General features: G+C 44.1%; 1 protein-coding gene across 1 annotated transcript; it reads left to right on the forward strand.

The window, feature by feature from the left end:
• Positions 1 to 10,404: 10,404 nt before the first annotated feature.
• On the forward strand, positions 10,405 to 11,138 carry LOC140571869 (gamma-crystallin M2-like). Its single transcript, XM_072692717.1, has 3 exons — positions 10,405 to 10,416; positions 10,521 to 10,763; positions 10,854 to 11,138. Exons 1-3 carry the CDS (start codon positions 10,405 to 10,407, stop codon positions 11,136 to 11,138), a joined length of 540 nt encoding a protein of 179 aa, XP_072548818.1.
• Positions 11,139 to 11,539: the final 401 nt, after the last annotated feature.

Raw genomic sequence — 11,539 nt, forward strand, 5'->3', positions numbered from 1 at the left:
TAACTCCTCCTCCCTGTCCTCAAGCCCCATACATACCCCCGCTTCTTAGTTCAACTTTGCCCATCGCACATCTCACCCACCTCCACCTCGTCTCCTCCCTTTCTTCTGTCAATCACCACACCAATGGATGGGGGTTGATGAGTCTGGTCTGGTCTGGCATTTTTCTCCTATCGCTTTCATTGGTTGGTCAAGGTGTCAATCTTCATTGATAGCTTTACATCTACCAGTTTTTTATTTTTTATATTTTATTTCTGAGTTTTACCCCAATTTAAATCACCAATTACTCCCTTATACCTTTAGCAGATATTTTTGTATAATAGGTAATAAAATAAAATTTAAAAAAGGCCAAATTATCTGCCAAATTAAAAAATAAGACCCTTTTTAGTGTCTAAAATGATTTATATTTAGTAAAAATTAGTTAAAAACAAGTTAAACAATTTAATAATATTTATCTAAGAACATAAAACTGTACAAAATCTGATATTTACACTAGACTTAAAAGGAATTCCATTTTTTCTTGTGCAGTGCAGCTCCAGAATCGCTCATCAGCCGGGGAAACAAATGAGCTCAGACACATGCTTTCTATTGGACATTCCTGAGGGGAATGCAGCAGCACATCAAAAATTCCACACTGGTGAAGCTGGACAATAGAAATATCATATGAATGCAGAACATGTTCACGTCCCTAATGGTGGCGATGGAATTTCATTACTAGGGCTTACCGAAGGCGCCATTTGTCCAAGCAAGAAGGGGCCGGAATATCTCCTCTGTTCCATGGTTTAGGTTTTGGGAGTGTTTTTGAAGGCCTCCTCCAAGGCAGCCATCTCTCAGGCCTTGTTTCGCATGTTTGCTTTCATGGTTCAGACAGAAAATCTCCAGGCTAAAGCTGCCGAATTTCCACGCATCAATTTCAGTTGAGAAATGAGGGCGAGCGAAGGCCTCCGTGGCCAGGCGTAAGCAGAGCGGGCGATTCCTCAGCGTAATGAATCATGAAGCGCGGTCAATACTCATGAAATTATTAACATGACCATGAGGATCAGGAATATGCACGGCGCTCTCACCTGCACAGGCCCGGAGGCTGTTTTGGATGAAAACTTCTGAAATACAGTAGCGAGCTGGTCATCGGGGACCGCGCTCAAGCAAGCCAGCAAGCCTAATGTTGTTGGGTGGTGTTTTTTCTTTTTTTTCGTGTCGGTCATTAGTGCCGTGCAGCTCGCTAGCTTTGGCCTGCACTGGAACGTCCATCCTCTTCCTGGCTGCTCTGTAACTACAGTAAGGCAGTAATGGATGGCTTTCGCCTGAAAGCACAAGGCTGAAAGAGGGATGGAGATGAAAAAGAAAGAGAGGGAGGAGGAGAGGAGATGGATAATGGTGGCCGTGATCCTGACAGTCGGTGAGTAAAGAGAGGTCTGAGGATGACAAGTCGAGCTCCAAGTCGCAAAGGTGCAAAGCAGGCAGGCCGGTGTGCAGCGGAGAGTGCAGCAATGCTGCATCAGCTTTTAGCCGCCTCTGCTGGAGCAGTGCTCAGAATGCACTCTCCGGTTTAGGCTTGTATTAATGCCGTATCTCCACTGGAGTCTGCTTAGCGTGGGCATGCATGAATGAAGCTCAAGGACAGAAAGAGAAAGCACTTTTTTATACGTATGTTTTTCATTTTCTGAACACAGCCTCCTCCCGTTCCTCCTGTTTCCCCTTTTCAGATGTATTTCTTAGATTAGGGCCTCTCTGAATTTCCAGGGTTCCCACTGGGCCTTATGTCTCCTAGAGTCTCAGTCCAATAAATTATAGCAAGAAGAATAGCAAGGATCTTTAGTCTTCAGGAAATTGGAACAGTACTAGAATTCGATTCTCATCACAAAACCACAACCATGTGGGAGACTGGGGTTCGATTCCCAGTCTGGGTGACTGTGCTGCACCACACCAATAAGAATCCCTGGGCCAGACTTCTAACACTACACTGTAATACCAGTAACCCTGTAAGTTGCTCTGGGTCAGAGCTTCAGCTAAATACCATCAGTGTATATATATATAGATAGATATATAGATAGATAGATAGATAGATAGATATGTATAACTACAGGGACTTCTGTACTAACTGATGGGGCAATTATTTGGTAATAGAAGCTTGGAATAACGCTCTCGGCCCGTCGGCGGTCCTTGTTTTTTATGCAATATAAAATTTCAGAAGTATGAGTATGACATGCATCTCGAACTATCACAGATTATCATCTATACATGCACCAGTAGTTACTATTCCATCCTCATTATGTGCTTGGACACTGATGAATCTGGTCCGGTGTGCTTTCTCTGCCATCTCCAATCGCTTTCATTGGTAGCTCGAGGTGTCAGTCTTCATTGAAAGCCTTATGTCTATTTTTTTTACATACATACATTCTCCCCCTATCACATGCAATGCTCCCGACACTAGGAAGGTGAAGACTGACACACGCCTTCTCCAACCTGTGCACAATCGGCCACCGACGCCAATGCAACATCACCCGACTCTGATGCAGCGGCCAGCCGGCACTGGAGTGATGTGGGGAGAAAGTGCCATCTACCCACCCTGGAGAGAGCAAGGCCAGTTGTGCTCTCTCAGGGTTTCGGCTGCCGATGGCTAACAGCATAACTGGTATTCGAACCGTCTGTCCTCTGGTCCTTCTACTATGGGAGGAGGGGCTTGTGTTTTAAAGGCAGTCCTCTTTCAGCTTTCATGTACCTTTGATTTCCACCTGCTAGCTCATACTCGCTTAATTTCCACCTGCTAGCTCATACTCGCTGCACTCCACCTGCTAGCTCATACTCGCTGCACTCCACCTGCTAGCTCATACTCGCTGCACTCCACCTGCTAGCTCATACTCGCTTAATTTCCACCTGCTAGCTCATACTCGCTGCACTCCACCTGCTAGCTCATACTCGCTGCACTCCACCTGCTAGCTCATACTCGCTGCACTCCACCTGCTAGCTCATACTCGCTTAATTTCCACCTGCTAGCTCATACTTGCCTGACTCCACCTGCTAGCTCATATAAACTTTGCTAGCTTCTACTCGCTGGACTTCACCTGCTAGCTCATTCTCTCTTGACTCCACCTGCTAGGTTCTACTCGCTGGACTTCACCTGCTAGCTCATACTCTTTTGAAACCGCCTGCTAGCTCATATTCGATGCACTCCGCCTGCTAGCTTGTATAAACTCTGCTAGCTCATACTTGCCTGACTCCACCTGCTAGCTGATATTCGCTGCACTCCACCTGCTAGCTTGTATAAACTCTGCTAGCTCATACTTGCCTGACTCCACCTGCTAGCTAATATTCGCTGCACTCCACCTGCTAGCTCATATAAACTTTGCTAGCTTCTACTCGCTGGACTTCACCTGCTAGCTTATATAAACTCATCTACTTCAGATTTGCTTTGTATGAACTCAGCTAGCTCATAACTCAGCTAGCTCATAACTTAGCTAGCGCATAACTCAGCTAGCTCATAACTCAGCTAGCTCATAACTTAGCTAGCGCATAACTCAGCTAGCTCATAACTCAGCTAGCTCATAACTCAGCTAGCACATGACTCAGCTAGCTCATAACTCAGCTAGCGCATGACTCAGCTAGCTCATAACTCAGCTAGCGCATGACTCAGCTAGCTCATAACTCAGCTAGCTCATAACTTAGCTAGCGCATAACTCAGCTAGCTCATAACTCAGCTAGCTCATAACTTAGCTAGCGCATAACTCAGCTAGCTCATAACTCAGCTAGCTCATAACTCAGCTAGCTCATAACTCAGCTAGCACATGACTCAGCTAGCTCATAACTCAGCTAGCGCATGACTCAGCTAGCTCATAACTCAGCTAGCTCACAACTCAGCTAGCTCACAACTCAGCTAGCTCACGACTCAGCTAGCGCATGACTCAGCTAGCTCATAACTCAGCTAGCTCATAACTCAGCTAGCACATGACTCAGCTAGCTCATAACTCAGCTAGCGCATGACTCAGCTAGCTCATGACTCAGCTAGCTCACGACTCAGCTAGCTCACGACTCAGCTAGCTCACAACTCAGCTAGCGCATGACTCAGCTAGCTCATAACTCAGCTAGCTCATGACTCAGCTAGCACATGACTCAGCTAGCTCATAACTCAGCTAGCTCATAACTCAGCTAGCACATGACTCAGCTAGCTCATAACTCAGCTAGCTCATAACTCAGCTAGCGCATGACTCAGCTAGCTCATAACTCAGCTAGCGCATGACTCAGCTAGCTCATAACTCAGCTAGCGCATGACTCAGCTAGCTCATACTCCCTCATGTTTGCTAATATCAGCTGATATCAGCTCTGCTTTGCACTTTTTGGGTTCTGGACAGGTAAGACAGGTAAGACAGGGTGCTCATACGTATCAGGTAACACATTAGGTAAGGGACGGGTGCCGACCTCTGTATTTATTTTTGTGGTGCAGGTTAGAACAGAGTAGGTAGCTTTTTTTCTGTTGTTAGACGAGGACGTAAATCATGGAAGAGGTGGGCCGTGGAGCCTACTGTCTTGCTTAGTTAAGTAAAACGCACTCAGCTCTTTCCTTTGCTGTTGATTTACAGGACAATATCTCTACGTCTTTTGAACCCCCGGAACCTCCTCACTGAACTAAAGCAAAGCCATCAATACTGATTGAAACGCAGTCTGAAATATTGATCAGGCTTCACGTCTAGGCTCCAGAAACCCGTGTCCTGTGCATTATTTAAATTGAGCGGTGGAGTTGCCTGTCAGGTTGCTGCTGTGGAGTACAAACAGCAAATGGCTTCTGATGTAACATTTACTATAATATTTTGCAGCGGAATCTGATTTTTGATGTCCTCTTTATATTCCTCGTAGGACATTGACAAAGCTGACAGATCCGGCACGGATATTCCAAGGCCTCTCTATATCTTCTAGAAGGTATTTTTAGAAAACCAAGGTTCAGTGTGCCATACATTAAAGACGACTGACTTCAAACCTGTGTGAAATTAGCATTCCTCTCACTTCCCCTTTCCTTTTATGTATTACTGAATGAAGGAGGATAAGGGGTACCTGCGGGGTAAAAGTTGACGAGGTTATGAAATCTCCGTGGGAAAGGCATGACCTACGAATCCAACTACCTTCATCAACTGGAGGGTTTTCCAGTGGGGAAATCATGGGCAGGGATATTAATCCATTATTCTGACATCATATAACATTTGATATCCAAACTGCCTTCAAGCTCCTGCGATTAATCCAGAATGCAGTAAAGACGGGCGGTTTTAACATTTCTAGGTTCAGCTCTTCTAATCCTAACCCTCACCCTGGTCCTAATCCTAACCTTAACCTCAACCCAGGACCTAATCCTAACCTTAACCTTAACCCAAAACCTAATCCTAACCCTCACCCTGGTCCTAATCCTAACCTTAATCTCAACCCAAAACCTAATCCTAATTTTCATCTTGGTCCTAATCCTAAATTTACCCCAGCCCAAGACATAATCCTAACCCTCAACCCAGGACCTAATCCTAACCTTAACCTTAACCCAAAACCTAATCCTAACCCTCACCCTGGTCCTAATCCTAACCTTAACCTCAACCCAGGACCTAATCCTAACCTTAACCTTAACCCAAAACCTAATCCTAACCCTCACCCTGGTCCTAATCCTAACCTTAACCTCAACCCAGGACCTAATCCTAACCTTAACCTCAACCCAAAACCTAATCCTAATTCTCATCCTTGTCCTAATCCTATATTTACCCCAACCCAAGACCTAATCCTAACACTAACCTCAACCCAAAACCTAATCCTAATTCTCATCCTTGTCCTAATCCTATATTTACCCCAACCCAAGACCTAATCCTAACCTTAACCTCAACCCAAAACCTAATCCTAATTCTCATCCTTGTACTAATCCTATATTTACCCCAACCCAAGACCTAATCCTAACCTTAACCTCAACCCAAAACCTAATCCTAATTCTCATCCTTGTACTAATTCTATATTTACCCCAACCCAAGACCTAATCATAACTTTAACCTCAACCCAAAACCTAATCCTAATCTTAACCTCAACCCAAAACCTAATCCTAATTCTCATCCTTGTCCTAATCCTATATTTACCCCAACCCAAGACCTAATTCTAACCCTGACCCTGGTCTTAATCCTAACCTTCAGCAGGTCTACAGCAGCAGCTGGTTGAGGATGGTGAGATCTGCGGTCAGTATTAGAGCTGTTAGATGATCAGTGATCTCTCAGGTGAAGATCTACTGATCTGAACCTGGACTCTTCAGATAAAGTGAAGAACAGCTGGAATCAGCAGACATCTTCAGTAGAAATCTGTTTGGTCACTGTTTGACTTGTAGAGTGGTCAGTTATCTTGTAATGGTAAATGTTTGGCTTGTAGAGTGGTCAGTTGTCTTGTAATGGTCAGTGTTTGACTTTGAGTGATCAGTTTTTCTGTAAATCCGGCCTCTGACTTGAGTAAGAAATCCGATTCGCCTGTTACAGTTGAACAGTGGTGGGGGTGATTAGTCTTCATGCAGTAATTAGTCAGCACTTTTCCTGCAACCATTAACAACTGCAGTGCCTGACACTGGTCAGTGGCCTTCTTCAGAGCAGGCCTTCTGTTAGCTTGGTCACTGGTGATTCCTCAGCTTCAAACATCAGAAACCTTGGTTTTGTGAGCCGAGCGGTTCTTCGGGAGGCTAATTTTCTGGTCCTATTCCAAACGCCGTGATTTCCGACCCAGCCTTCAAACTCCTTCGCTCAGAACACCCTGAACCTGATGTCCACTGTAGACGTCCGGACTTCCAGAAGGTTAATTGAGGAAATAAAGCCAGTCTGAGCGAAGAAGTATATTTTGAAAGGGAAAAAAAAATGTTCCTTCAGATAATAAGAATTGCTCTGACGGACCAGAGGCCTTATCTAAAACACGCCATAATTTGTTTTCAACCATCACACAGGCCACACACACACACACAGAGGCCTCAGTCAGGGCATTTCAAAGGTGTGCTAAAGCTTACACACACACCTACATACATACGCCTACACACACCTGAGCAAACATGGAAATGGACGCACTGGGAATTCAATGTAATTCAATTTACCTGGAACCTCTGATTTCTCTCTTTGCCGTCCTTCACTGGGAGACCTTGTGTATTATGCCTGCAGAAGAATACAGGATCACACAAAGATCTCTCCGGCTCTCAGATGTAACCCAAACCTTGACCACCACCACAAACACAGCTCCCATCACTATAACCTCATCCTGACTTGTAGAGTGGTCAGTTGTCTTGTAATGGTCAAAGTTTGCCTTGTAGAGTGGCCAATTGTCTTGTAATGGTCAGTGTTTGACTTGTAGAGTTGTCAGTTTTTTTTAACGGTCAATGTATGACTTGTAGAGTGGTCAGTTGTTTTGTAATGGTCAAAGTTTGAGTTGTAGAGTGGTCAGTTGTCTTGTAATGGTCAGTGTTTGACTTGTAGAGTGGTCAGTTTTTTTATTGGTCAATGTTTGACTTGTAGAGTGGTCAGTTGTCTAGTAATGGTCAAAGTTTGACTTGTAGAGTGGTCAGTTGTCTTTTAATGGTCAGTGTTTGACTTGCAGAGTGGTCAGTTTTTCACTGGGAATTCAATGTAATTCAATTTACCTGGAACCTCTGATTTCTCTCTTTGCCGTCCTTCACTGGGAGACCTTGTGTATTATGCCTGCAGAAGAATACAGGATCACACAAAGATCTCTCCGGCTCTCAGATGTAACCCAAACCTTGACCACCACCACAAACACGGGCACCACCACTATAACCTCATCCCGAGATTCTGCGGAGGAAGAAACACAGCGCTGTGGTCAGAGGGTGGTCATGCTGGCTTCATAGGGTTGGCAGAACATTTGGTGTTACGTGGTTTTGGTTTGGTGTAAAATCTCTTCAGTGGAAGTATTTTCAGGAGGGAGGAATTTGGGGGTAACCAAGACCCTTATTGTACTTCATGACTGGGTTAATAAGCAGTCTGTGAAGTGTGGACCATGCATGACTGAGGCAAGGAGGAGACCTCGAGATATTTGGGCTGGGTTTCTCGGGGGCTTCGAGCTGATGGGACCTGAAGCCAGACCCCTCTTGCCAGGCAGAGGATGGGTAAAATTGGTCGGTGGAGGGGTGCAAATTTTCGTTGAGGGGAGAGGAGCAGCAGGAGGAGATGGGGCGTGGTCCTTCTCCCAAACTTTTAGTTATTAGAGAACTCCATGTAAACCTGTAAAGGTCTGGAGGTCTGATCTTCATGTGATCAACACTGAGAGTTGAAGGTGATCTAACTAAGGGCTTCAACACACTGTAGAGTGGTCAGTTGTCTTGTAATGGTCTGAACCTTAACCTTAAATCTAACCCTAACCTTAAGCCTAACCCTAACCTTAACCATAACCCTAACCCTAACATAACCTTAAACCAAACCCAAATCTTAACCTTAACCTTAAATCCTAACCCTAACCTTAAATCCCAACCTTAACCTTAAATCCCAACCTTAATCGTAACCTTAAATCAACCCTAAATCCCAACTCTAACCTTAAATCCTAACCTAAACCTTAAATCTTTTCCTAACCCTAACCTTAATTCTAAATCCTAACCCTAACCCTAACCTTAACCTTAAATCAACCCTAAATCCCAAACCATACCTTAACTTCGAATCCTAACCCTAAATTTTAACCTTAACCTTAACATTAAATCCCAACCTTAATCTTAACCTTAAATCTAACCGTAACCTTAACCTTAAAATGAACCCTAACCTTAGCCCTGTATCAACCCTAAGATTTAGGTTTTAGGGTAGATTGGAGGGTATGGTTAGGGTTAGGGTTAAGGTTAAGGTTAAGGTTAAGGTTTAGGTTAGGATTAGGGTTACATTTACAGTTCACTTACACATTTTCAGTTGAATGTTAGTTGAATGTCAGGTAAACATCTACGAGGCATCTACAGTGGACCATCCTAGTAAAGCCATCTCTCATTTTTGATGGAATTCAAATGTTTGGAGATGCACTCAGGGTGAATCTGGCAGATGTTCTTTACAATGTATCAACTTTCATGATAAACAGACCAACAGAAATGATTTCCATTGACTTCCATTAAAAGCTGAAAGTGTTTTCCTTCTCCTGCAAAGTTACCATTTTTCACAGTGACAAAAGTACTTTTCTGTAATACAGCATTACTTATAACAGTAATATCAACTGTATACAGCACTGTTCAGAGACTTTAGCCACCTAATCCCATTCTTCTGAATCCTGTCTCTCAGCAGTGAGAGAGTTTCCCCCATAGAAGCTCCAGATCTCATCAGAACAGATAAAGCAGGTGAACATGAATCCAGTAAAAAGGAGAAACAAGAGCTTCTCATTCTGAAGAAAGAAAGTAGTGAGAAGACAGCGGAGTCCATCACAGGCAGCAAACTTCTAGACCTGCAGGACATCTACCGGTCCCGCTGCCTGAGAAAAATCCAGAAGATCCGGTTGGACTGTAGCCACGAAGCACACGGCCTGTTCACCTTACTGCCATCAGGCAGGAGGTACCGCAGCATCCAGGCCAGAACAAACCAGCTAGTGAACAGTTTCTACCCACAAGCCATCAGGTTCCTGAACAAGCTGTGAACCTTTCACCACACACACTTTATTATTAATGCTCTATATATCACTGCTATAGAAAACATCACTAAGTCACTTTACACAACAGGAATAGATATAAACATACATATTTATATTTAATATAATTTTATTTAACTTTATTTTAATATGTTTAGTATGTATATAGTTTTGTCCTCCTGTAGAGCATCAACCTGAGCCTCACCACAAGCATTTCAATACATAAATGTCCTGACATGTTGTGCAAATGACAAATAAACCTGAAACTTGAAACTTGAAGATGTTCTAATTGATGAGTGTTATTATTATTATTAGTGTTTATTCTAATATCAGTGATTTACTGAGCAGATAAGCAACTATTTGCAATTCCTGATACTAAATAAAGCTTTGCAGCACAGTTCAGGGTCAATGAACTAATTTTGCAAGCTTAGAAGAAAGAGAACTGCAAAAGAGCATTACTGGAGGGCACACAAAGGTCATTTGCATGACCACTGACAAAAACCCTATTATTGTCCCTACAGTTGTCTATAGCCAGCCTACGGGCTGCAGGCCAAAAGAATACACTTTCTAAAAAGGCTCAGTATGGCATTGTCTTGCCCGTGGGGTCCATTCTAAAGTCTTTGGAGAGTAATTCACCTGGCAACGTACCGAAAGCACTTCAGCCTCTCTATGGGCCTCTGTGCAATGTTGCTTGGTCAGGAGTTTTGACAATAGGAGGCGCATGGCTCTTTGGTTTTGGCCGAGGTATAAATGCAAGGGTTAAACCAGGCAGAGTGTGTCAGTCACCAGTTGGAAACAGCTCAGACAACCAAAGCAGCCAAAATGATGGGCAAGGTAAGCAGGACGCGTCAACATGGGCCAAATTTTGGGACGTATTTTTGAGATTCTGCTGTTCTCCAAATCTAATCATTTATATTCTACCGGTTCCTCTTTGGCAGATCATCTTCTACGAGGACAGGAACTTCATGGGACGTTCCTGGGAATGCAGCAGCGACTGCTCCGACATGTCCTCCTACATGAGCCGCTGCCACTCCTGCAGGGTGGAAAGCGGCTGCTGGATGGTCTACGACCGTGCCAACTACATGGGCAACCAGTACTTCCTCAGGAAGGGCGAGTACAGCGACTACATGAGCATGTGGGGATTTAACAACTGGATCAGGTCTTGCCGCATGATCCCCAGGGTAAGGCTGCTAGCCATCATATGATTCCCTAAGAGGGGCAGCTGTCGAATAATTCCCAAGAGTAACATCCAACGCTTTCTCCCCAAACAGTACAGCGGATCCTACAGGATGAGGGCCTACGAGAGGGAGAACTACATGGGCCAGATGATGGAGATGACTGACGACTGTGACTCCTTCATGGACCGCTACCACTGGTCCCACGGCTGCATGTCCTGCCACGTGATGGACGGCCACTGGCTCATGTACGACCAGCCCAACTATATGGGTAGGATGTGGTACTTCGGACCTGGACACTACAGGAACTTCAGGAACATGATGGGCATGAGTGGCATGAGGTTCATGAGCATGAGGCGCATCATGGACTCCTGGTACTAAGAAGCCTATTTTGCTGACGAACGTTAGCAGATTTTAAATAAACATTAGAAAAGAACTTCCTGTTTCATTGCTTATTTATAAACTCACAAATGCCTGAAAATGATTAACATGAATTAATAATATATATTCACCCTAATGAGAGACTGTAGCTCCGCCTCCTCAGTGTATATCACAATACCTACATTTAGAGCATTATTAATATATATTCACCCTATTGAGAGACTGTAGCTCCGCCTCCTCAGTGTATATCACAATACCTACATTTAGAGCATTATTAGTATTCACCCTAATGAGAGACTGTAGCTCCGCCTCCTCAGTGTATATCACAATACCTACATTTAGAGCGTTATCAATATTCACCCTAATGAAAGACTGTAGCTCCGCCTCCTCAGTGTATATCA

Source organism: Salminus brasiliensis, chromosome 1 (assembly GCF_030463535.1).
Source record: "Salminus brasiliensis chromosome 1, fSalBra1.hap2, whole genome shotgun sequence".
Classification (NCBI taxonomy): Eukaryota; Metazoa; Chordata; class Actinopteri; order Characiformes; family Bryconidae; genus Salminus; species Salminus brasiliensis.

Bases quoted from the DNA above. Each gene is read 5' to 3' on its own strand.
- LOC140571869 (XM_072692717.1), top strand. The intron at 10,764-10,853 runs GTAAGGCTGCTA...CTCCCCAAACAG, and splicing joins CTTGCCGCATGATCCCCAGG to TACAGCGGATCCTACAGGAT.